This window comes from Chanodichthys erythropterus, chromosome 18 (assembly GCF_024489055.1).
Source record: "Chanodichthys erythropterus isolate Z2021 chromosome 18, ASM2448905v1, whole genome shotgun sequence".
Lineage (NCBI taxonomy): Eukaryota > Metazoa > Chordata > Actinopteri > Cypriniformes > Xenocyprididae > Chanodichthys > Chanodichthys erythropterus.
Window position 1 is genome coordinate 13,798,621 of NC_090238.1, and position 27,169 is coordinate 13,825,789.

Consider the following 27,169-nt stretch of genomic DNA (forward strand, 5'->3'; position numbering starts at 1 on the left):
ATATTTAAATCAGATCATGTGACTTCAATATTAATATAATAAAGTGACAAGAACACTTTCTGTGTGCCAAAAAACCCCCCAAAATAATGACTTTTCAACAATATCTCATGATGGCCGATTTCAAAACACTGCTTCAGAGCTTCACGAATCGAATCAGTGGTTCGGAGTGACAAAGTCACATGATTTCAGCAGTTTAACCATTTGATAGGAGATCCAAATCACTAATTCGAACCAAAATATTCATAAAGCTCAGAAGCTTCATAAAGCAGTGTTTTGAAATCAGCCCATATAGATATTGTTGAAAAGTCTTTTTATTTTGGCGCACAAAAAGTATTCTCGTCTCTTTATAATATTAAGGTTGAACCACTGTAGTCACATGAACTGTTTCAAATATGTTTTTAGTAGCTTTATGGATCTTAAGAGGTGCGGTAACATTGCTGGCTATGCAGGCCTCACTGAGCCATCGGATTTCATCAACAACATCTTAATTTGTGTTCTGAAGATGAACAAAGGTCTTATGGGTGTAGAACGAAATGAGGGCGAGTACTTCATTTTTGGGTGAACTAACCCTTTAAGTGACACCATCTTGTCATTGACCCACAAATGCCCTCAAAAGAAAAATAAGGCCCAATTCTACAGAGCAAATATTTCTGCTAAATAAGGTCAATCTCACCAGAACAGGAGGGATAATTCTACAGAGTCTGTTACTTTAATTACATTTTCAAAGTTTTTAATCAGATGTATGCATGCCCACTGGAATTCGTACATTTGTTCAAAACCTAAAAATATTCACCAGTGTGCTGCCATTTAAATCCATAAAGTTAAACATATCCAGATCAGTCGATCTGAGAGATAAAGTCTATACATCACCCTTATTAAGAATACAGAATAGTTTCACAATACTGGAATTCATCAGAAAACGAAAGAGGAAAAATCTTCATTTCTTCAGGTCTCTCTGGTAGTGATGGTGGCAACACTTCCACCTTATCTTCAGATGGAAATGTGACTTGTTTTTCTTGCCCATGTCACATTTAATTGGTGACCACCCGCAAAGAGACTCCTATTTGTCAGAACAGGTGTGGCCAGAAGATCAGGCTCCTTGCCCTGAGGGACACTGTTTGAACCGTTGCATAAGGATTCAGCTTTGAATCAGTCCGGTCAATGCTGAGGGAAAGGGGATACAATGTTTCCTATAAAGTTTGATGGACACTTTAATGGAGTCAACATCACCAAGCAGGATTTCGGCTCCAGAAGAACACAAAGTATCTCCAAATAATTTGAGGTTTTGTTTAGTACAAGCATTTCAGGTTGCATAATAAAGATGGTGGAACTCTCTACAGGCTTGTTTCCACCACAAAGTCTGGTGTTAGGAATACGTCATTGGCGCCATTTTTATTATCTGAATTAAAAAATAAATAAATAAATAATGAGAGGCACACATTTGTTTGTATTGTCATTTGAAATTTCACATGCAAATGAAATTTAAAGGAATAGCTCACTCAAAATGAAAATTAACCCATAATTTACTCACATTCAAGCCATATAGGTGTATATGACTTTGTTCTTCTTTTAGCCAAACACAATTGGAGTATTATATTTATTTTAGAGTTATAATATCCTGGCTCTTCAAAGCTTTGTCATGGTATTGAATAGTTTTTAAAGCTCCATAAATTGTGCATCCATCCATCGTAAAAAGTCAGAACCCGACTCTCTCATGAACAGGATATTATTTAATATAACTCTGTGTTCGGCTGAAGGAAGAAAGTCATATACACCCAGGATGGCTTGAGGAGGAGTAAATTATGAGTTCATTTTTGGGTGAACTATCCCTTTAAGAGTATTTTAAAAGTATAACAGAATCATCCGAAGTGCTTACACTTTCTCAAATAGCGTGAAGCGTTACTGAACCCTCATTCGTTGTCCCAACACTGCCATTTATTTGAGTTGGTGGGATTGAACCTGCAGAAAGCACATACATTGTTAGACTTTTCTATGCATTTCTCATTTCTGGGATCAAAATGTGTGGTGAAAAGTAAAGCGATTTTACAGGTATTAAATTACTTTTGTGGTTTGAATTCCTTGCAATTATCTTTTTTGACCTGAGAGACATACCGTGAGTGAGAGTGTGACTTCTCCAGGGTTTGTACACGATTCCTTCTTGAGAGATTGTTACATCCTCAGACTCCAAACCTTCAAAGACAAGATTAAAGTGCATCTGAGTGAGTTTGATAGCACTGCAAAGAGATAAACGGCTATTCAGATTCAAAAGAAATTCAGTGTCATTGACAACTCAGTTTACCGATTTCATCACCCGTGATTTCATTAGCAGCAGGGTTGTGTCTGGCTCCTGTTGAATCGTCCTTTCTTGCCTGTTCAATTGAGAATTAGAGTTGAGCACAAGATTTACATCACATTTGACCATTTATACACTCTTGGAAGAAAAGGGTTCTGTCAGGGGCTTCATGTATAAAACCTTTTAGGAGTTCCAATCATGGGATCATCTTACGAATTTTGTTTTAATGAATTTTGTTTCAATTCATTTTTTATTTTAATTAAGTTTTATGAATTAAAAGTGCCCCATTTATGCTTTTTTCATAATAAAGCTGTTTGTGAATGTAAAATGTCTGCAAAGCTTTAAAGATCAAAGTGTATGACAAATACAGTTATTGTTTCCTAAAAGAAAGAATCGATTCTGAACTGCTGAAACGAGTCTTCAGTAATTTCAGTCTCAATTCCTGTTACAAACCTACAGAAAAATCTGCATAATCCCCGCCTATAGTCATCATTGGCTGCCTGCGAACAATGTCAACTTTGACCCGCCTCAAACACTGCAGTTGCAGCTGAGACTGGAAGAGTTTGGTTTGTGTTTTCTGTTTTTGTCGAGAAGACGCTGTTTTTAGTACTGTGAATCCACTTTGCAGGCACTTCAAAATAGACGAGGACTCGCGCTGGATTTGATACAGTAAAACCGACGCCATCTGCTCATATCGCTGTGTATCAAGTGCTGAGGAAGACTCTGGAGCTGGAATTCAGATATGGTAATTTCCGTTTTGTTTCTGACCAATCAGAGCAGAGTAGGCTGACGGTAAGTAGGGGTTTAGAGAGGCCGACTCTTTGAACGAACCATTTTCAGAAGCTTTGAGGAATGAGGTGATGTGCAATGTATATTATGAGAAAATTAAAGGTGCCCTAGAATCAAAAATTGAATTTACTTTGGCATAGTTGAATAACAAAAGTTCAGTACATGGAAAAGACATAAATTGAGTTTCAAACACCACTGTTTCCTCCTTCTTATATAAATCTCATTTGTTTAAAAGACCTCCGGAAAACTCAACATAACACTGACTGTTAAGTAACAGTCAGGATCATTAATATGTATGACCCCAATATTTGCATATGCCAGCCCATGTTCAAGGCATTACACAAGGGCAGCCAGTAACGTCTGGATGTGCACAGCTGAATCATCAGACTAGGTAAGCAAGCAAGAACAATAGCGAAAAGATGGAGCAATAATAACTGACATGATCCATGATAACATGATATTTTTAGTGATATTTGTAAATTGTCTTTCTAAATGTTTTGTTAGCATGTTGCTAATGTACTGTTAAATGTGGTTAAAGTTACCATCGTTATTACTGTATTCACGGAGACAAGAGCCGTCGCTATTTTCATTTTTAAACACTTGCAGACTGTATAATTCATAAACACAACTTCATTCTTTATAAATCTCTCCAACAATGTGTAATGTTAGCTTTAGCCACGGAGCACTATCAAACTCATTCAGAATCAAATGTAAACATCCAAATAAATACTATACTCCCGTGACCCGAAGCATGCATGCAGTATGCATGACGAACATCTTGTAAAGATCCATTTGAGGGTTTTATTAGCTGTGTGAACTTTGTTTATACACTGTATAACTGCACTTATAGTCGAGAGCTTCCGAGGGGGGTGGGGGGTTGGTACTGGTTCAGGGAGCGAGAGATTTAAAGGGGCCGCAGCCTGAATCGGCGCATAGTTAATGATGCCCCAAAATAGCCAGTTAAAAAAAATAAAAATAAAAAATAATAATAATCTATGGGGTATTTTGAGCTGAAACTTCAGACACATTCAGGGGACACCTTAGACTTATATTACATCTTTTGAAAAGACGTTCTACGGCACCTTTAAAGTATTTTTTGACCTTGGATGTGTCACGGTTGGCTGCAGCAATAAGAGTTGTGAGGCTGGATCTAATCGCAGCAGTCACTTATTTACCAGTACAAACAAAATACGTCACGAAGGAAAACAGGACAAACAGGAGTAACACAACCAACTTAAAGGGTTAGTTCACCCAAAAATGAAATTTCTGTCATTAATTACTCACCCTCATGCTGTGCCAAACTTGTAAGACTTTCGTTCATCTTCAGAACACAAATTAAGATATTTTGATGAAATCCGAGAGGTTTTTTTTTTATCTTCCATTGAAATTAATGGCATTCAAAAGTAGTAAAACATCGTTAAAATAGTCAAAGTGACTACAGTGGTTCAACCTTAATGTTATGCGTTTATGTCCGAACTGTGGCTCAGTACTGGCCGGCTCCTGCGTCAGCCAATACTGAACCAGCGTTCTGACTTAAACATGGAAACTCTGCAATGTTAATAGCATATGAGAATGACAGGAGACTAATTTGTTGAATAAAGTCATTATTTTTGCACACAAAAAGTATTTGTCGCTTCATAATATTAAGGTTGAACCACTGTAGTCATGTAGACCATTTTAACAATGTTTTTACTACTTTTCTGGACCTTGAATGTGGTTATGTTGCTTTGAATGGAGGATAAATAAACCTCTCAGATTTCATCAAAATATCTTAATTTGTGTTCCGAAGATGAATGAAAGTCTTACGGGTTGGAAAGACATGAGGGTGAGTAATTAATGACAGAAATTTCATTTTTGGGTGAACTAACCCTTTAACATGGACAAGAAAGAACTAGTGTTGTCTGGTTTGGAAACAAATTCTTTTGAACCGGTTCTTTCACCAAACTGGACTGAACAGTTTGTGGCTTGAGTCAATAAAGATCTACTAGTTACACAATCAAATCTCATTTTTGGTCTTGCCTGACAGTCACTCCATTTCGAAATGAGCCAATGTCCAGGAGTATATAAATGCCTTTTTTTGCAAACACACTCAGCACTCCAGTTAGTCCAACAATACACTGACTGAACTGAGAACAGTCTTTTAGATATGTCTGATATGCAAAATATACTGTATGTTTTCTGTCTTTTGCTAAAAAAGCATAAAGAATAACAACTAAAACATATTGGAAATATATAACAGTGTCACCTGTTCGGTCTCAAGTCAAGAGTCAGTTAATGTTTACAACATCTCGAGTCACCTGAGGAAACAGTTCGGACTCGGACATGTCCGCAAAGAAAACTGATGAGCTGCTGATACGAGCCTGAACGCGCAGTTGACTTGAATGAGGGGGCGAAATGGAAGGGGTTTTTGTTTTAATTTCTCATGGATGTTTTACATGTCTAAAGCATATAAAGTGAGTAAACTAGTCTTAATCAACTCACAGTTTTACATAAACCATGTTTCACATCATTAATGGGTGTTTTAATCCCATCTCAGTATAAAAAAAAAAAAAAAAAAAAAAAAAAAAGTTTTTTTTCATTGCATTATTATGTAAATTAACTGGAGAATTGGTTCAGTTCGTGGCAAAGAATCAGACTTTACTAGAAAGGACTAAGAACCAACTGAAAATGAGGGCTATAAATACCGACTCAGTGAAGGGAGAAAACAAGGAACAGGAGGGGTTAATCAATTAACAAATGAGTAACCATGGCAACAAATGGGAACATATTAAAAAAATGAGACAACTAATGAACAGGGGCAAAGGAAACAAGAACACAGGTAAAACAAAAACTTCATGTAAACTTAAAGTAGGAGACCTTCAAAAGAAAATTAGGAACCTTTAAAATAAAACAATACGGGCAATTTAAGCAGCTTGTAAGCATACTTTATTACTAGAATGAAATAAATGAAAAATAAATGAAAATGAAATAAATGATTGCATAATACTTTCATGTTTAACATGTTAAGACATTTCTCCTTATATAGAAACTTTTTGGCATAAAATATTCTTTAAAATTGGGTCAAGACCTCAAGGGTTTTATACAGAACCCCACAGAACCTTTTTTCTAACAATGTATGATAAAGAAACATTGTAATATACTAAAAATAAAACTGTTTTATATAAAGTGTTGGATGTAATGCATTAGTAAGTAATTAATTACTGTAATTTAATTTTCCATTAAAAAACTAAAATAAAAGGGATAACTGCTAATTTTTCTGTCATTTAATTACAGTTACTTCTGATGTAATTGCATTAAAAAAAAACTACAGAACAATTTTATATGAAACAATAGTGGATTTAACATCAAACTGGTTGAAGTTAAAGGAATAGTTCACCCAAAAATGAAAATGATCCCATAATTTACTCACCCTTAAGCCATCCAAGGTGACTTTTTTTCTTTCAGCCGAACACAATCAGAGTTATATTAAAAAAATATCCTGGCTCTTCCGAGCTTTATAATGAGAGAGAATCTTTTTTTTTTTCTTTTTTTTTTGAAGCCCAAAAAAGCACATCCGTCCATCGATGCTTCTCGCATTTCAAACAAATAGGGTTGACTCAAGCTCCTCCGACATTTCTCTTTCAAAATTAAAGAGTTTTAGACTTCCAATTCGTGACTGCACTTCCGTGTTCGTCAATACGTCATGCGTCGGGTCAGAGGTCACACTTCCACCAGAACTAGACCCTAGTACGATCATTACCGGAAGCTAGTGATTACAGTTTATAAAGTTATTATGGATATTTTTCTTACAAAAACGCATCGCTTCAGAAGGCCTTTATTTTCCCCCTGGAGCAGTATAAATTACTTTGATGATGGATGGATGTGCTTTTTTTGGGCTTAAAAAAAAAAGAAAAAAAAAAAAAAAGGCATTTTTTAATATAACTCTGATTATGTTTTTCTGAAAGAAGAAAGTCATATAGACCTACCATAGATGGCTTGAGGGAGAATACATTATGGGATAATTTTCATTTTTGGGTGAACTATCCCTTAAATATTGTAATTAAGTAAAGCAATACTTTTTAGAGTGCAATTACATTATACTTTTTAGAAAGTGTACTGTATTTGCACTGTTGAAGATCTAATTAATAGCTAGTAATTAATTACTTTGACTTATTTTACTTTTTTAAGGGAAAATTAAATTACTCACCACACTCACAAGCGTTGATGATTTCTGCTCTGGTGCGCTGCTGCTCTCTAACTCAAATGAATGTCTGTTGAGAAATAAAATAAATTGAAATCATTTGTGGTTTTAAAGTGTGGTCATGCTTCTGATAAACTTAATGATTTTTGCACTTAATGAGTGAAATCTTTTGTTTAAAACAAATAAGTGACTTTATTGCTTATACAATCCCATTTAGGAAAATAAAGATTTATTGCCAGTGCAATAAAGTTTAAAGCCTCAAGTGTATACCACATGCACTGGAGTTACTGGCTGGCGTCTGGTGGCCGAGACTGAAACCGCAAAATTCGCCAAATAAATTTTCATTAATCTTCATCATCATTGAAATAACAATTAGGCTATATTAACACAAACATGATTTAATTACTTACATTAATTCAATGTATGGGTGTAATGGATTGCATTAAATAATTACTGTAATCTAATTTTTCCTAGAAAAAGTAAAGAGATTACTCTTAATTTCTGTAACCGAATTAGTTACTTCTGATGTAATTGAATTAAATACTGTATATTACAAAATTCTATATAAAACAATAGTGAATTTTAAAATGCATGTTGTAAATGTAACCTTCTCCCTTTAAATACTTTCTATTCAATTCAAGAATAATTTATGCAATTTTATATTAATTTGAAAATTAAAAAGCAGTTTTCATGTTGAGGTTGACATTTGGAAAATAATAAGAATTAAGTAATAATACTTTTTACAGCAATTAATGACACTGTTGAAGATGTAATTAATAGCTAGTAATTAATTACGGTTTTAGAGCAACTTTACAAAACGATGATACAAAACAAAAAGTACTGTGTGTCAGTGCAAAACTTTTTCTTGGCTGGCCTCTAGTGGTTGAGATTAAAACTGCAACTAGAGGTACAGCTTTAAATAAATGTGATATTAAATATTAATGAATATATAAATGAAATATTATTTTATTATTTATTAGGAATTTACCTTAATGAGTTTAAACAATGTGGATGAGACTGAAATGCTACCTGGTATTTGACTCACTGGCTTATGTATCATCACTATGCAGACAGTCTGCAAAGAAATTTCTGAAATTTCAACCCCACAATACACTGCTTATTTGCTTGGTCTCTTTTTCATGTTATCTTATGTTAAGCATGGGCAAGTATGTGTAAGACGCAGTTCTCCGTTCTGTGACAGGGCCACATTCCTGCCTCATTCCTTACAAATTTCCGTAGTAGAAACTCTTGACAGTGATGTCTAGGAATGTAGCTTACAGAAATAGTGCCGGTGACTTTCTGCCACATGCCTACAGGACATGTATTGTTGCCTGTTTTCAGTTGACTTCATCTTTTAAGCCATGTTCTTTTTAACCAAAAACACACAAAAATCTCTTAAAAGGTCACTACTTACTTTTTACAGTTTGCACAGAGGGCAAGGAGAGCGATGCTAGCGATGAAGAGGATGATTAAGGAGAGAAAAGCAGCCTCTGGTTGCTCTGAGATCGCCCAGCCCAACACATCTGTGCTGATTGGTGCCATGATTGTGGAACCTACAGGAAGACAGATCAATTGTCAGTTGAATACATTATTTCATGTGTATAGTCACTGACCTCATACCATTTTCAATTGTGCATGAATAGTGCTTTACACATAATAATAATAAAAATACTAATAAAAAGCCAATTAAAAATAGGTTCAGAATTTCTATTAAACTCAGAAACTCATAAGAAATGAACAAATCAATTGAAACATGCCTTTGGATCAAGTAGCGCTGCCTTATTTGTGAATGAATCATTCGTTTGAGTTAGGCCTTGGTTGGTCCAGTTCAGAAAAAAAAAAGCTTGAAACTGCATCTGACTGAGCCGGTTCTAGAGTTGACTCAATTACCCGCACACAGTGGTTAACAGCTCATTGTGGAGGAATATTTTCATCGAAATGTCATGTAAATTTCAGTCTGTTTCCCATGCAAACCTATTTTATGGCTTCAGAAGACTTGGAATATAGCACAAGACTAGTATGGACTTATGATGTTCTTGTTTCCTTTTCGAAGTTCGAAAGTCTCCATGCCTTTTGATCATAATTGGTGTTTTTCTCTGAATTACCTGAACTAAATTTCTTTGTTCCATAGAAGAAAGTTAATAACATAGGTTTGGTATGACTTAGAAGTTTGATTTTTGGGTGAACTATCCCTTTGTCATCATTTACTTGCCCTTAAAGGGATAGTTCACCCAAAAATGAAAATTCTGTCATTTACTCCCCCTCAAGTTGTTCCAAATCTGTGTGAATTTCTTTGGAAGGAAGAACACAAAGGAAGATATTTGGAAGAATGTTTGTAACCAGATCTCGCCCCCCCATTTACTACCATAGTAGTCAAAGAAAAGTACAGTCAGTCAGTCAGTGGGGGCGAGATCTGATTGGTTACAAACATTCTTCCAAATATCTTCCTTTGTGTTCAGCAGAACAAAGAAACTCATACAGATCTGAAACAACTTGAGGGGGAGTAATTAATGACAATTTTCATTTTTGGGTAAATTTTTATACCGAATATAGAGGGCACAGCCACATTCTATGGATTTAATATTGCTTGTTTAAGATTCATATAAAACTATAACTGGTTGTAATTTTACCAGAACAAATCAAAAACCAGAATAACCACTTATTAATGAGACAGTAAACCTTATGTCTTGGTGGGTATACTGTACTGACATCTTTATATATGTAATTCCAACACTCAAGGTAAGGTATATGTAAACCTCACCCAAAGAAAGAAAAAAAATAGACATATGGAACAGGTTCCAGAACGAAACTTAAAGATCCACCTGCTCTTAGTCATTTACGAAAGATGAGAATTGCACCTCTCCCGGTTTCACCGTTCAATTATTATGCTCAGTGAATAATAATAGGAATGTAAGACTAAAGAAACTTCCTTAAAGAGACGGAAACTAAATAATTAACTATATAATATATATATTTTCTTAATCTCCATAATGAATAGGTCTGGACTTTCATACAACATAATGTGAAAAACAGGAGCAAAAATATAGTGGAAAAAGTGGTACCTGTGTAGATGATAATTCAGTGACCTCCTTCAGTCAGTGAACTGCTGTTGAAAGCGTTCAGACGCAGTCCTTGGGCAGTGTCTTCTTTGCTTTTGAACTCTACATATCGGTGTAGACAACAGACACCCGTCAGCCAGCTCCTGTCAGCATAACACTGAGACTCTACCTTTCTGACAGGAAGGGGAAAATAGCTTTGACAAACTCAATTTCCTCATTCTTTCACTGGAGTTGTCATCACATCAGAAAGACTGCCAATCACTCATTCATTGACTCCTCGTGCAGACTCCTCCCTCTCACACCCATTTTCAGATATACTTACTGATATCTAGTTACAGAAGTACATAATAAAAAAATTCAGTGTCTCACTACAAAACTCATATCATAAAACCTCAAAACATATGATTGTTTATTAAACACAGATGAAATACTATCTGTACATAACATTACTGTGAACATCTGTATGAACATCTGTCATCGGAAATCTTACCATTCCAGCTAGCTACTCCTCTTTCAGACGTCCTGAGAATCTGACAAACCTGGAAGTGCCACCACCCTTGAAGGGCTCACCGAACCTGATTATATACACTAGTGTCTCTCTGGGTATGCTGTTAATGCAACTAACAAGATATTTGCATATACACAAATTAAAGATGTGTACTTTGAACTTTGGGAAAAGTTTTAAAGAATTCTTTTGACTTTGACGCATGTTCCAGATAAATCTAATTTGCATATTATGTAATGTTATGTATAGATGAGACCGAGGCACCACAATGGCTATATCTGAGTAACCCTAAAAAAATAAAAAAATAAAAATAAAAATAATATATATATATATATATATATATATATATATATATATATATATATATATATATATATATATATATATATATATATATATATATATATATATATATATATATAAATAATAATAATAATTACAACGCTCAAATGCAATTTTTATTAAAATATCTAGTATCTAAAATATCAAATTTTTATTGCATTTACTAGAAATAATTGAAATAAAGCTGAAAAATATAAAATATAAATATTAGATGAAAATGTAAACTTTAAAAATCTAAAAACAAAACTATGCAAAATAATTTTAATTTGAAGTACTAAAATTAATACTGAAAAATGAATCAAAAGCTAAAAAAAAAGCTAAAACTAATGAAAATGACAAAAAAATATAAAATACAAAAACTTACTAAAACTTAAATTAAAAACTAAAAATAACAATATAAGCTAATTTGAAACATGAATTAATACTATAAAAAAAAAAAAAAATATATATATATATATAAATATATTATATTATATTATATTATATTATATTATATTATATTATATTATATTATATTATATTATATTATATTATATTATATTATATTATATTATATAGGTTAAGTGTCACTAATTAAACAAGTATATGTTCAGGTAATTATCAGCCTCTTACATGTCTGCATCTCGAAAGATTGAAGGATTCAAGCGACAAATGATGTTCTCTAAAACAAAGTTGGGGAGAAGTACGTTCAAATGGTCTATCTAGTCAGCTCAAGAGGAGGCATAGGCTATATATACACACAGCCGATTCCCTGTTACCTCGACAGTTTTCTGCACCCCTCTGCCACCCCGAGTCACTCTTGGCTGGTTCCTATTCCCAAGATATGGGAGAGTACTCTAGGTTTTGGCTAAATTCCGAGCTCGGACCCCTCAATACCCTCAGACAGCATGCTAAATATGCTTATTTTACTCTATTTGATCATTTTTAAGTGTCTTAAGTGCTGACTTAAGTGTTGTGAACTAAGAACTACAATGATGTCAATTCAAAATGGCCACCCTCAACCTCTGAATCAGCCAATAGCGAGTCACAGCAGCACACCAATCATTTAATTTTATTATAAATTTTTTTTTTAAATAATTTAAAAAGACACTGAAATGTTTTAATATTTAAATTTATTTTTAAAAACAGCTTTGCGTTGTGCAAAATTATCATGAATTAGTATTGATAGTGTGAATCTTTTTCTATTGATTTATGTTTCCTCATTTACAACTGGAGCAATGATGTGTCATGAGTTCATCAACGGCTCCAACAACTACAGGGAAGCCCACTATCAACAAAAGTGGCATGCTTTAGCAGCATGGTTTGATGGTCAGTTGGAAAGTCAATGAATTGCCATAGAGTAGTGTCCAAATGTGATGCCCAGCCTAGGAAATTTGTCATCTTCAACCTTAATTCAAATATTTTTAAAAATGTGTTAAAAGATGCAAGCATATCATGTAGCTGTGCTTGGAGTCAATTGTTTCATGTGTGATAATGAAATGAAACATCAAAATAATGAACATTATTTTGGCCAAAATAATGAGCATGCAAAAACAAGAGGACCAATGAAATATTAAAGGTGCCCTAGAACCAGTTTTTACAAGATGTAATATAAGTCTAAGGTGTCCCCTGAATGTGTCTGTGAAGTTTCAGCTCAAAATACCCCATAGAATGTTTTTAATAATTTTTTTTAACTGCCTATTTTGGGGCATCATTAACTATGCACCGATTCAGGCTGCGGCCCCTTTAAATCACGCGCTCCCTGCCCATCGACCTCTCAACTATAATACAGTGCATTTTAGGGCTGCACGATTAATCGCTTGCTATTCTCACGCGCATTTCGTCAGTAAAGCCGGTTCCCTGATTACCGCTAAATCACAATCACCTGCTTTCAAATGGAGCGCCATTTAATAGACTGAGCCGTAGATCACTGAAAAGCCACGCAATATCGCGTTCATTATCGCAGGCGATTCATCTGCGATATGAACGCGATATTGCGTGGCTTTTCAGTGATCTACGGCTCAGTCTATTAAATGCCGCTTCATTTGAAAGCAGGTGATTGTGATTTAGCGGTAATCAGGGAACCGGCTTTACTGACGAAATGCGCGTGAGAATAGCATGCGATTAATCGTGCAGCCCTAGTGCATTTACAAAGTTCACACAGCTAATATAACCCTCAAATTTATCTTTACAAGATGTTCGTCATTCATGCTGCATGCATACATCGGATCATGTGAGCATAGCATTTATTTGGATGTTTACATTTGATTCTGAATGAGTTTGATAGTGATCCGTGGCTAAAGCTAACATTACACACTGTTGGAGAGTTTTATAAAGAATGAAGTTGTGTTTATGCATTATACAGACTGCAAGTGTTTAAAAATGAAAATAGCGACGCTCTTGTCTCCGTGAATACAGTAAGAAACGATGGTAACTTCAACCACATTTAACAGTACATTAGCAACATGCTAACGAAACATTTAGAAAGACAGTTTACAAATATCACTAAAAATTTCATGTAATCATGGATCATGTCAGTTATTATTGCTCCATCTGCCATTTTTCGCTGTTGTTCTTGCTTGCTTACCTAGTCTGATTATTCAGCTGTGCACAGATCCAGACGTTACTGGCTGCCCTTGTCTAATGCCTCGATCATGGGCTGGCATATGCAAATATTGGGGTCATACATATTAATGATCCCGACTGTTACATAACAGTTGGTGTTATGTTGAGATTCGCCTGTTCTTCGGAGGTCTTTTAAACAAATGAGATTTATATGAGGAGGAAACAATGGTGTTTGAGACTCACTGTATCATGTACTGAACTCTTGTTATTCAACTATGCCAAGGGAAATTCAATTTTTGATTCTAGGGCACCTTTAAAAACTAATTATGTTGTAGTCAATGTGTGCTTTTTTCTTATCTTTTTTGTTTTTCTGAAACCTGTAGCTGTAGTTTAAAATGTATTAATTATTGTTTAAGTAATATTTATTAAATTTTATTTAATAACTTCATTTAAAGTTATTACATTTCTTATTGGGTCAGTTACAAAAAGAATTGACAATCAAGTTTATATCGTTTTATCAACTTCATGTCACCATATAACTTCAATACATCATATTTATTTGAAAGCATGTGTCCGTTCTTTGCTGCCATCTTGTTACTCTTAACTAGGTTAGGAGACCTCTCCAGCTCTCCTAAATAATTTAGGAGCTAAGACCTAGTCTTAACACTTAAGAATAAGTGTGATTCATAAAAGTTCTTAAGTCTAGGAATGAGAGAAATTAAATCATGCTTAGAATTTTTTACACACTTAAGACTAAAATTTTACTCCAAGTGGCTTTATACATTCGGCCCCTGGTTTCACAGACAGGGCTTAGATTAAGCCAGGATTAGGCCTTAGTTAAATTAGGACATTTAAGTAGATTTTTTAAATGTGCCTTAAAAAGGACAATGGCACTGGCATATTTTAAGATATGTCAGCGCAAGTTTTTTTGAGTTAAGACCAGGGGTTGGAAATGGGGGGTAACGCGGGGGGACGGCGTCCCCGGAGTGAATTTCAAGGGGGAGCGGCGTTCCAGTTCAAATTGGTTCAAATTTTTTTTTATATAGAAATGAAGGGATTTCTATATTTATTCACTCAATAGCCTACGAAAACGAAACCGATTCAGCGCAATAAAATTGCATGATTAATTGTAAAAAGATCGCAATCTGAATTCAAACACCCACGTGATCTTACTCAGTGCTTGAAGTGGGCCGGTACGCACCGGCACTTTAATCTGCATACCCACGCTTTGTCTTGCATACACCGACACTTGTTCCATGTTGCCTTGCCTGTACTCGATCTAACCACCACACCGAAACACAGATTCAGGCTGTTAATGAATTTTATAAATCGCGTGTTCGGAGCTTTTATAAGCTTGAGTGGTGCACCGCGCGCGAATCACCGCAGACGCGTTCACCAGCGCGCTCCAAAAGTGTGATAAGATTTGTGCGAGCCGTTCCTATGATAAAATAGAATGTTCTCAATAGAATTCAAATGGGTTTCATTTGAATTCTATTCAGAATGTAGTAAAACGTTATGGAGAAAGTCATCATGATCTAAAAACAGCCAGTAAAAAGACTGATGAAAAGGGGAAAACATGATGATCCTGCAAGCTTTTTAAACTTCTCATGACCACCTTTCCTAGAATTTACCACATTGTATTTATTGTGGTACATTTTAACTAACTTGTTCAAGAATTTATATAATATATAATCTATTAAGGCAATAGATTTAATTTTTTATATCCTTATTGTAACAAATGCTATGGTTAAACAATTACAAGAACTACTTTTTCAGGCCAAGTACTAGTTAGAATCACGGATCTTCTTGAATTATTAACTAAAGTTTAGTTTTCCTCATGTGTAAAATGTGTTCTGTTAATATGACAGATATACCGAACTTGTTGATTCTTGGAATGCAGCCAGGTTTTTCCTAATGGGCATAAGAACAAGTAGTTTAAGCACTTTGTAAACAAGTAATTGTTAACTATAGGCTGTTACTTTATTGCAGTTGTGTCATCAACCAACTTTGCATGTGTGGACCATTTTGCAAAAATAAAGCAACAAACAAATAAATAAACCTCACGAGGGAGCAAAGCTAATTTCCTCGCAACCAAGTGAGACAACCAGTCCCCCATCCCAAATGGAAGTGAACAAAAAAAAAAAAAGAGTAAATTACCCCTTGAAAGTAACTTACTTATTATACTATTATATTATTTACTTATTACTTATTATACTTCAAATAAAAACTGCATCAATTACATTGTCACATGTAGTATGTGGCGACAAATGATTGTTAAAAATGTTTTTGTTATTGATTCATTCATTACAAAGAATTGTTCAAAAACGCTGATTTATCTATGAAACAACTGACATCTTTATAATTGAGTCATTGAATCATTTATTCAAACCGATTTTTATAAAATAATAATTCATTCAAAATAATTATCGTTTTTATAAATAGACTGCACCAACTAACATGATGTCAATCAGTAAATTACATTTTTTTTAGTTGTCTATTTCAGAATCATGGGAGAATTGTGAACACTATTTAAAAAAAATTGGAATTCTCAATTTCCAGAATCTTGTAGCTTATTGAGTAAAAATCAGCAGTTGAAATTATTTCAGCGAATATTAGAATAAAACTGCATGTATAGGTAGCAAGTTTAAAAAAAAAAAAAACCTCCATGTATATGGTAACATCCTCAAAACAAAAAGTTTTATAAAATGATAAACATCACATTTCAACCCTTTTAACCATTGTTTAAGAAATATATATTTCTTCTGTGTGTGTGTTATATATATATATATATATATATATAACATACATACACACACACAGAGCTATGGAAAAAATTAAGAGATCACTCCAAGTTCAGAAATCAATGTTAAGTGGTCTCTTAATTGTTTCCATATATATATATATATATATATATATATATATATATATAAAATAAATAAATGCATCTGAAAAGTCATTGAAAGTTAAAAATAAATAAATAAAATAAAATAAAAAATCCCTCCCATATAGAGTCCCCCCCCAGTGAATCTCAGTCATTTCCAGCCCTGGTTAAGACCACTCAAACATCCATTTTAGTGTGGGACTAGACTTAAGCCTCGTCTGTGAAACCAGGCATTAATGTCTTCACATATATCTTTAACATTTTTGCAATTTCATAAATTGTTTTACAATTTACGGAAGTTTGCGGAAACGCCTATAATAGGCTGTTTAATGGCAAGTTTCTGTGATAACATGCCCTGCCCCAGAACCAATTTATGTTCAATGAACTGTACTTTTTTTTTCTATGCAATTATGTTTGGAATTTTTTAATCGCTTTTGTGTAGCCAAACAATGTGTTTTGTACAGAAACTGAATTTATATGGAGTAAACAGTGTGGAAAAGTGTGACAACCTACTATAACCTCTTGCCTCCTCTACATGCATGAGTGGTGTGTGGCTTATTGTTTACAGTCTAAAGGTTCAAACTTGAGTGCTGAAAGGGTGATTAAAGGTGAGTTCACCCAACCCATTGCTCAAGGGTGATTGTCCCTAAACATGTACTGCAAGTTGCATCGGATAGAAAGCATTTGCTAAATGATGACTAATGCAATGTAATACAGCGGGCTATTACTGTACAAAAAAACACCAGTATGGATCCACAGTTGTTAATAGTGGAGGCATAACGTCATCTTTCTGAGAATGCGCCAGCAGCCAATCTGAAGACAAGCAAGACTAAAACTAGAACTTTCCCTATTAATCTGATCTGTGATTGGTTGTATATTTGGTTACAAGTTACTAATCCTTGTGCGGAATAAACGCATGTTTTCTTTGCAGGGTGCACAGTCTGCTGCTATTTCTGGACACAGGCGTGCAATGTCATGCCTCCATTCAGTGTCACAATTTTGCATATCATGGTCACCCAGGCAACCACTTCTTTTTTGTTGTGTTGAGAATATATCATCCTTGCTGCAGCTGCTTGCATGCCGTCAATGTGACCGGGCAATGCAACGCAAGTGGCTCTATGGATTTTTAAAGGGAAACACCACCAATAATCCCAGGGTGGGTTTCTTAGTGAGAGAATGGCACATGTGCACTCTGTACATAAGGATGCTCGCTGAGTTCGCTTGCACGTGTGCTGGACGCACCCCAGACAGGAGCAAATCAGCTGCTCACACAATTTCCCTCAGGAAGAATTTCTGTCTCATATTCAGTCTCTCTCTCTCTCTCTCAACCAGTCTATTCCCGGTTAGAGATGCACTGATAAGCTGTTAGCCGGAGATGCTCTGCATGTACTAGACGGACACACACACACACACACACACACTCACAAGAGCCTTGAAACAGTAAGATGCCAGCTCATCTGAGCCTGGCAGAGCAGGAACGGGAGTGGAGGAAGACGGGCAGAATGGCAAAGCTGGGTCTCGCTGCGATCGCAGAGAAAGGACAGCTGAAGATGTACGACACTGCGAGGAAACAGAGAGGTTGGTGAGAAGCAGACGATAAATAGGACATTCACTCCCATCAAAAACTGCTATTCGGTTCACATTTATTGCATCTGCTAATTCAGGGTCCAAAATAAACTGCGTACAACTTTGACTGGGCATATGTATCCTACAATACCGATTCTCTTAGGAGCCATAAACCATTACCCATCTGAGTGTATGTGCTAAATTACAAGGCATTTCTTCATGGTTAGCTCACAGTGTGACGTATCAAGAATGGGTTGTGTGCGATGAGGCTAGCTGAGCTAAAGGTGTTTGCATCACATGGTAGAGGTCCGTTATGTAGCGTACCCCGATGACAAGCACGTCTGCTTTAATTTTCCTAGAGCAACTGTCTGAAATATTCATGCATGCAAATTCAGCAGTTCTGAACGCATCCACACTTCACCCCTCGATATCACTGTCGTGGTGCTCTGGAGTGTCAAGTTCCCCTCAAGAGTTCTCCGCCAACACGTACTGTTCAGTCAGGCGCTGATTTTGTTGTTCTACACAGCAACAGTAAAACAAATGTTGCCTTTGTAATGGTGTACAGGCCTTGGGCTGTCTTGATTCAGAGGACAAAGTCAAATATGGCATGAGACAGGCCTCATGTTCATCTTTATATCTGCCTTTTGGCCCTCAAGTTGTGTTTATGGATGTGTTTTTAAAAGGCACTGCTATGATAGAGAGAGGACTGCATAGTATTGTGGGCCAAGCATGTATTTGCTGGAATACACTAATCAGTTAAGTTAATAGGCTTATCACATTACACTTAACACTAAATTAGCCAGAATTTAAAAGTCTCCTTATCCAGGGGTTAAAAAAGATAAAGTAATGGTTCATATTAGTAAAGCACCGCTTTTAACCCTGAGTTTGACTCTGTTTTGAAATCAGATGACAAAAGGTATACCATATGAAACGCTGAACTGTGTTAAAGTTTTTTTTTGTATGTGGCTAAAATGGTTCAATATGTATTTGTTAGCCAACGCCATGTTTTTTTTAATTATTATTTTGTGGTTCGGTAAGATTTAATGTGTTTGGGAAAAGTCTCTCATGCTCATCAAGGATGCATTTCTTTGATTTGTTTTCTATTTTAATGCATTTTAAAATGTAATTTATTACTGTGATGGCAAAGCTGAATTTTCATGATTCTTCAGAAATCATTCTAATATATTGATTTGATGCTCAAGAAACATTTCTTACTATTATCAATGTTGAAAACATGCTGCGTAATATTTTTGTGGAAAAAGTGACATTTTTTCAGGAATCTTTGATGAATAGAAAATTCAAAACAACAGCATTTATTTGAAATAGAAATCTTTTGTAACATTATAAATGTTTTTACTGCCACTTTTGATCAATTTAATGCATCTTTGCTGAAGTATTGAAAAAAAGAAAAAAAAAATTACCATAAACTTAGTGGGAAACACTCCTGAGGTTTGGTGCTAATCTGAATAACAATGAAACTGATATACGAGTCACTCAAAAGGTTTGAATTAACATAATTGTGCTTGTTTCAATAATTTTTAAAGAGAAAGAAATCAATCATGGAGGCTTTTACTATGCTAGTGGTTCCCAAAATAGGGTATATTGAGGTGACAGAGGGGGTCCGTGAAAAAAATTCTACTCCACCTTAAAATAACATTGTATGTTTAACAGGCAATATAGTGCTGTAAAAGGTCAAACATATGACATCCAATCAAATTACCTCATCTCTTGCGGTCAAAACTGACAGCATCCACACAAGCGGTGTGCATATGATGTTAGCATCAACAATGTAGCTTTGTGAAAGTGGGGATTTAGCACTTACTAGCATGAATAACAATAGACACAGACTGTGCATAGAGATCGATTAAACATACCCAGTGTGAGGTCTTGTTATACGAGCAAGAATGCAATTTTTCCCAAATATTCACACGACTGCAAATGTGACATTGATTTTATACAACAGGTTCACATGTCAGTATTGTTTGCTTTATTTTGCAACTAAATAATAGTTCCAATGAATGCCACAGCAGAACTGTTGTGTCTCTCCCAGCAACACATATCAGTGTTTCGTTAGTGAATGAATCTATGTCTTTGAAAAAAAAATGGTCAATGATTCAATGACCCATTCATAATTACAGCCACTTGCTTCGTTACTGAATGAATGAATGAATGATTCAATGACTCACTCATTAAGACAGTGACTTAATGCCCCTTACTGGCGGTTTTAGTTTAATTTTTAAAAGTATCATTTCGTTTTTACCATTATTGCATATTTCTCTATTGAACATTGTTTTATTTTTTATTTAAAGCATTATTTATTTTATAAAAAGGTAAAAAATGCGCTAGATTTAATTTAAGTGGAAAAGGAGTGACTGCATTCTAAGTGGAAGAGAGGGGGTACACAAAAGGTTGTTAAATGCCTCAGGGGGGTACGACACTTTAAAAAGTTTGGGAACCACTGCACTATGCTAAGCATTCCTCATTCTTGCTGTAATGCTGTAAATCATCACACACACTTTACCTTCTAACCTGCCAATCTGCTTTTCAAACTGGGTTGGTGAGTCTGGTAAATTTCAGTAGAATTTTTACAGAGCAAAAAACTAAAATATTTTTAAGTTTGGTTTTTACATACATCTATTTTTCTAATTACTAAGCAATTAGTCTATTTTTTTCCCCCTCCCAGATTCCAGCTCTGATGTTAAACCCACAGCCCTGGAGCAGAAAAGAAAAGCATGTGCTCCACCGCACTTTAAATCAGCCCAGATTAATATCAACAAACGAAATGGAAATAACGCAGGTCTGAAATAACTAATATTTACATATCAATTCAATTTGCATTTTCCTTTCTCAAACCCTTCCATTTCCTGATACTGCTGCCATGGATACAAAGTAAATAAAGATTCAGTACTTTAGATTCAAATCTTTGGAGCTAGATCTTTGCTGAGCTCTTCCCAGCTGCTCATTTCAACATAGTTGAAGTTATTATATGCGGCATTAAACATTTCGGATTGATTTTGTAATTTAGAGTCAAATGCTCTAAAAGTGGACGAGAGACTGCGACTGGCCCGGGAACGCAGAGAGGCGTACCAAAAACAGCTGGGTATTTTCCTTACTCTCAACATATAACATTATTACCAACTGAAGAACAAACAAAGCTTTATTACTGAAGTTTTTATTGGTGTACCTGAACTGTAGCACTGCGAGAGCGTGGCTGGCTGGCGAGGGAGGAACGGGCCAAGCAGTTCTACGAGAAACACCTGGAGGAGCGACGGAAGAAGTTGGAGGAGCAGCGACAAAGAGAGGAAAGGAGGAGGATGGCAGTCGAGGAGAAACGCAGACAGCGGGTCAAAGAAGAAAGAGTGAGTTTGTGCTTGAGATACATTGTGACCGATGCTTGGTGGGAGAGATTTTGTTTGTATAACTTAACAGTGAGAAGTTTGGACATCCATTTGGGGGAATTAATGAATTAATAATATATATGTGCCGTTTTCAACTCTGCAAGAGGTTTGAGTTAAATTGATGTTTTTATTCTTTTTTTAGTGGAATAAGTTCACAGTACTAATATACTCGCATTATACCACAGTATAAAGATTAAATGGCAATTGACCAATTTAAGAACGGTCTCAGATGAAATGAGTTAACTCAGGTTTTAATTCAGTGCATGGTAACACTGTAAAGTAGATAAGAGCAGCTGTGAATTTACAGTTCTTTACTGTTATTTTGCGGTTTTTACAGTTGTGCTGTGTTTTTACAGTACAATCGTAGTTGATTTACGGTACTTTATCAGCAAGCCTGTAAATGAACAAGTGCTGTAACCAAAATTGCCAGTAAGTTGCTGTAAATTTTACAGCAATTTTAGTGTACACACACACACACACACACACACACACACACACACACACACACACACACACACACACACACAGTACACAGCAAAAATGAGTACACCCCCTCTGAACAAATACAAAAGATGCATTTTCTTTATGATCACTAATACAATTCATGGAAAGATGACAAAACTAAAATGTATTAAACATATACATAATAAAATCTGATAAATGCATGTCATTAATATCCATAAAATAAGTAAAATAGCCAATTTTATTTTAATTAAGGATTGCAGAAATGAGTACACCCTAGATTTAATTCAACAAATGTATAATATTCTAGTACTTAGTATGCCCTCCATAATTTAGAATATACTGCTCTGACCCTTCTTGGCACAGTGTGTACAAGTTCATGACAAATTGTCACATCTGTCCTGTTTAAATCCTGGATGATGAGCTCCTTAAATGCCCTGATCTTTAATGGAGAGTGTTGCTCAACTCGTCTCTACAGAATCCCCCACAGGTGCTCAAGAGTGTTAAGATTGAGTGCAATACATGTCCACAGAAGGTTTTTCACCTTGGGAGAATGCATATCCTCACTGTCATGTTGAAAAAATGCCCAACAATGCAGGGAATGAGGAAAGGGTCTTCTAAAGACATCTTCTGTTTCAAGTTTTTTTTATTAAATTACACAGTGGTGTGTGAATTCATGACAGCATTGATAAAGCACAACAGCACTCATACATCCCTATATAAGAGCTTTACTACCACTGAACTTTACTGTGGGAACCAGGCACTTTTCATTGTACTCCTCCTCTAGCAACAACATAATAATTTTGGATCTAACTGCATCAAAATGTTGATTTGGTCTCATGAGACCAGAGTATTGAGGCCATCCTTAAAAATATTCTCGTTTGCCGTAACCTGACCAACCCTGTCAATTTAGGACCGACTCGAATTTTTATTATTTTTTTTGCTTCAAGTCCGACCGACTTGCCGGTTGTAAATTTGCGTTAAGACCGACCATTTATTATTTTTTTTTTTTTTACTCTTTAAACAACTAATACAAAAGCAATAAAATAATATTAATTATATTTTAGTAAGTATTGTAAATATATAAATAGCCTAGGCCTACATACAAACGAAGGGTACGTTCTTTCTTTTAAATAAAAACCTGTGACGTCATCTATGTTTACACTATTGGTTAACGGATGTCACACTATGGCTGGTGCGTTCACTTCGTCTCAACCCGTTGAGAGACGAGACGTGCTGACAGATAAAATAATTACATGATTGTGATAGCCTACATATATTTGTCTGATTTTTTCAAGCCGTCGTATTTACCATGTTTACTATGGTAATAGCGAGCATAGTCTTGGTGATCATACATCACATCACAAACATAAGTAAGGCTATTTGAAACACTTGCTGCTGTCTGAAAGGGAGTTGAGCTAAAATGATTTTAAAAGTCTTTAATGCTGGTGAGGCACGATCAAGCCCCGGAAGTGACAGTGGAAATGCGACTGGCCCTGGCATGCACTAGCACGCCCGCTTTAGGCCCGACAGTGGAAACACGGCTGCCCCCGAAGGCACGGGTTGAAAGACCCAGTCAGTGACGTCACAATATGTATGTATGTATATATATATATATATATATATATATATATATATATATATATATATATATATATATATATATATATATATATATATATATATATATATATATATATATATATATATATATATATATATATATATATATATATATATATGAGAGACCGACCTACCGACCCTTTTTTTTTTTTACTGTTACTGCAAACCAAAATATTTTTAAGGATGGCCTGATTCCCAGAATCTATATTTTGTAAATGTGGGCTTTGGAAATGGCTAACTGACTTTATTGTGCTTTGCTACAGTAGGTAGTTCCAGTGAGAACAACAACCATACATATCATTTCTGCAGTCTGCATCTTACTCTGTGAGATAAACAGTCACTCTTTTCATAGCTTTTGCTGGCTCTCAGACACTCGCTTGGTATTTCTCTTGCTCTTTGTCTAGCAAAAAAAAAAAAAAAAAAAATCCCTCATCACTAAATGAAAGCTTAAAATGAAGGCCTGATTATTTCAGTCCATTGTTTTTGAATTTCTGTGTTACTTTTGCTATATTTTCACACTTAAAACAATGATTTGGTAATCCTCTTGTACCACTGTCCTCTTTTGTGCTAAGAAATAAGTCTCCTGACACTCTCCCAAGTGTTTCCATTGTTGTCAGCATTAAGTCTGAGAATGATTCAGTGGGCTATATAACACTTTTAATTGTCGAGAAATTACTTCTGTTTAAATGTTTTGGTTCAACATGGTTACCTGTTGATCAAACATTGCCTTAAACTTACACCAGAAAATGATATCGTTTTATTTAGTAACTTTTAGGAGGGTGTACTCATTTTTGCTACACAACATTTTATCACCTTGATAAGAAAATCTTATTTTCCTGAATCATTTTGACACGCTTCTTTGGTAATTGATTAAGCAGACTTCATCTCTAATGAACCCTAACATGTCTAAGTAATTGAGTAATTGCTGACTTTCAGAAGTTTCAGAGGGGGTGTAACAATAAAATTATGTATGTATGCATGTTCGTTATATTATATTATATTATATTATATTATATTATATTATATTATATTATATTATATTATATTATATTATATTATATTATATATATGTGTGTGTGTGTGTGCGTGTGCGTGTGTGTAAAATATAATATACAAAAATAATAATTTTATTCTATATTTTTAGATAATATATATATATACATTTTAGTTTTTTTTTTTTTTTTTTTTACTTTAATATTTTTTGTATGTTATTTTATACGGATAAAAGCATCTGCTAAATGCATAAATAAATTATATCAAAAGGTTTTTAAGCTCATAAGTTGAGTTAAGAGCATCCAAATTTTTTATTGGTAGTGTATATCATCAGTTTCAAACCCTGCACTGATTTCAACAATGATGATGAAAAATTGCTCTTGTGATTTTGCAACCATGATTAAAAACATATGGAGCATGGGATCATGGGAGTGTTTTCATCTTATGTTTTAGGAGCGTTATGAGTCTGTGGTGCGGAAGACGATGGAAAAAAGTCAAAAGGCCAAACAGAAACCTGGCCACTGCTCACGAAAGGTCACCAAGAACGAAAACAAAAATGGTAAATATCTCAATGCATGATTTAAAATGCTTTAAACGGCACTAATACGGTCTTCTAGCCTCGCATCTATTTTCCCAACTCCCTTTCTGACCATTTCCTATTAGTCAATCTGCTTTCTGCTCTTCTCCAGCTAAACACCGCTCTCTTAGTCAGTGGGAGATTGACCTTGTCCGTCGCCTTCAGACCCCTACTGTCTCTTATCTAGCCAGAAGCAAGAGCGCTGTGTGTCTGTCACGAGACACAGGTATCACTTTAGAGTGACAAATTGTATCTTTCATTCAGATATTTAAAGGGAAAACCACAAGTCTGCAGCTGGGTGTGATAAACATATGCTTTCTGCTTTCTTTCCCTGCTCATTGCTTCACCCCATTTCTCTGTACTCATTCATCATCTTTAAAAAAAAAAAAAAAAAAAAAAAAAAAACACATTTGTTTTCAGTTGTTCATGTTTGTCGTCGTTCAGCCTCATGTCATGCCATGAACTCCAGCACCATGCGAAAGCAAAAGGTCCATTGTGGGAAAGTACCAAACAGGCCTGCAAGCTCAAGTCCAAACGTCACCATCCGCAGAACAACCAACAGAGAGCTGGTGGGAGTTAAACCATTAGTTTAAATAAAACCCCAAAATTGTTACTTTGCTGCATGTAAATGTTTTTTTGTTGTTGTTGTTGTTTTTTTACATATATTATTTCAGGTGGAAAAAGGTGATTTTGAGGGACAAGACTTGAAAAAGCCACAACTACAAACAACAACTCAAATCCAGCCCAAACAGGAGATAAACCCACCAGAGAATACTGTCCTCCCACCATCATGGTACTGTACACCAACAACTCCAGCAGTAACTTGCTACTTCAAATTTCAAACAAAGATGGCGACAGAGAGGATAAAGTTGTGTAGTACTGCTTTAAAAAAAGATCTGACTTGTGATTTTACTTATTTTCTTGAGTAAAACTAAACTTTAATCACTCTCAGAAAAATCACTAAACTATACTGTGGGTCATTTTCACCCATTCTCTCTTTATATACCCTATTTCCAAGGCTGCATAACAGATCACATGCCAGACATGCCACACTTAAACAAGATAGTTTACCTCCGCTGCCAGAAGAGGAGGATCTAGAACCAGAACATGAACTCTCCTCTGGTCAACCTGATGATACACTTCCTCAACAACGTCTGCAAGATAACCAACTCCAGTTGAATCCAGCTACTAACGGGCCTCTGAATCCACCAGCAGGCTCTCAGATTCCTAATGGTTAGTGAAAGACACATTTTCCAATGGTTCTTTGTGTTGGGTATTTAAGTTATTATTCCTGCATTTGGTTCTTATACTTTGGAACCTAAAAAATAAATTCACCAACAATACTAATTTAAAACTTTTAGAATGAAAAAGATAATGAGAAACAAATGTTATAAACTTTATATATCCTTCCAGTGCAAAAGTTTGGACATGTTATATCTTTTCATTATTGAACAATGGTCAACAAAACTATTAAATAACATTTTTCCCCCAAAATACATATATTTTGAGTGAAGATATTTAAAAAAAAAATTAAACTGCTGAAATGTAATTAAATGCATTATGTAAAATGCATAAAATATATACTGTAAGTGCAGGATTTATCATCAAAAGAATAGGCAAATTCATAATTTGTTCACTGTGTTGGGAATAGGTTTCTGTATCTTTAACCCTCTGGAGTCTGAGGCTGATTTGGGGTCCTGGAGAAGTTTTGACATGCCTTAACATTTGTGCCTTTTTCAGTTGTTCATAAACATTAATGGCAAAAGTGTCATTACACTGTATTCAGCACAAACTAGGCTACTATAGTATGTGAGAAACATGTATGTACATGTTTGTATTTAAGGAATAACGTTCATGCGTGGTTATTGGGAAAAAAAAAAAAAAAAAAAAACTTAAGTCACTGAAATAAGGATTAAATATAATAAAAATATTAAATCTGTGTTCACAAGACTTCTGG

At 35.0% G+C, this 27,169-nt stretch overlaps 2 protein-coding genes across 4 annotated transcripts in view; one reads left to right on the forward strand and one right to left on the reverse strand.

Moving 5' to 3' along the window:
• si:ch73-204p21.2 (uncharacterized) lies at positions 1-18,135 on the reverse strand. 3 transcript variants are annotated; one of them, XM_067367811.1, is made up of 8 exons: positions 18,019-18,135; positions 10,325-10,494; positions 8,677-8,815; positions 7,269-7,332; positions 2,300-2,369; positions 2,113-2,190; positions 1,877-1,959; positions 1-1,399 (listed from the first exon to the last, which is right to left on the reverse strand). In XM_067367811.1, exons 3-7 carry the CDS (start codon positions 8,802-8,804, stop codon positions 1,883-1,885), a joined length of 417 nt encoding a protein of 138 aa, XP_067223912.1. In that variant the 5' UTR covers positions 8,805-8,815; positions 10,325-10,494; positions 18,019-18,135; the 3' UTR covers positions 1-1,399; positions 1,877-1,882. The 3 variants fall into 3 exon arrangements, with proteins under 3 accessions (XP_067223912.1, XP_067223913.1, XP_067223911.1); XM_067367812.1 differs by lacking the exon at positions 18,019-18,135 and adding an exon at positions 10,812-10,847 and having other exon boundaries at positions 7,278-7,332; positions 10,325-10,649; XM_067367810.1 differs by lacking the exon at positions 18,019-18,135 and adding an exon at positions 10,812-10,847 and having other exon boundaries at positions 10,325-10,649.
• The window catches only part of map7a (microtubule-associated protein 7a), a 15,118-nt gene continuing 5,985 nt past the window's right edge, over positions 18,037-27,169 (forward strand). The window contains exons 1-9 of the mRNA XM_067367813.1: positions 18,037-18,171; positions 20,843-20,956; positions 21,185-21,259; positions 21,355-21,518; positions 25,089-25,194; positions 25,325-25,438; positions 25,633-25,781; positions 25,887-26,005; positions 26,231-26,445. Coding sequence (XP_067223914.1) covers positions 18,039-18,171; positions 20,843-20,956; positions 21,185-21,259; positions 21,355-21,518; positions 25,089-25,194; positions 25,325-25,438; positions 25,633-25,781; positions 25,887-26,005; positions 26,231-26,445 — 1,189 coding nt within the window. The 5' untranslated portion in view covers positions 18,037-18,038. The remainder of the gene's footprint in view (positions 18,172-20,842; positions 20,957-21,184; positions 21,260-21,354; positions 21,519-25,088; positions 25,195-25,324; positions 25,439-25,632; positions 25,782-25,886; positions 26,006-26,230; positions 26,446-27,169) is intronic.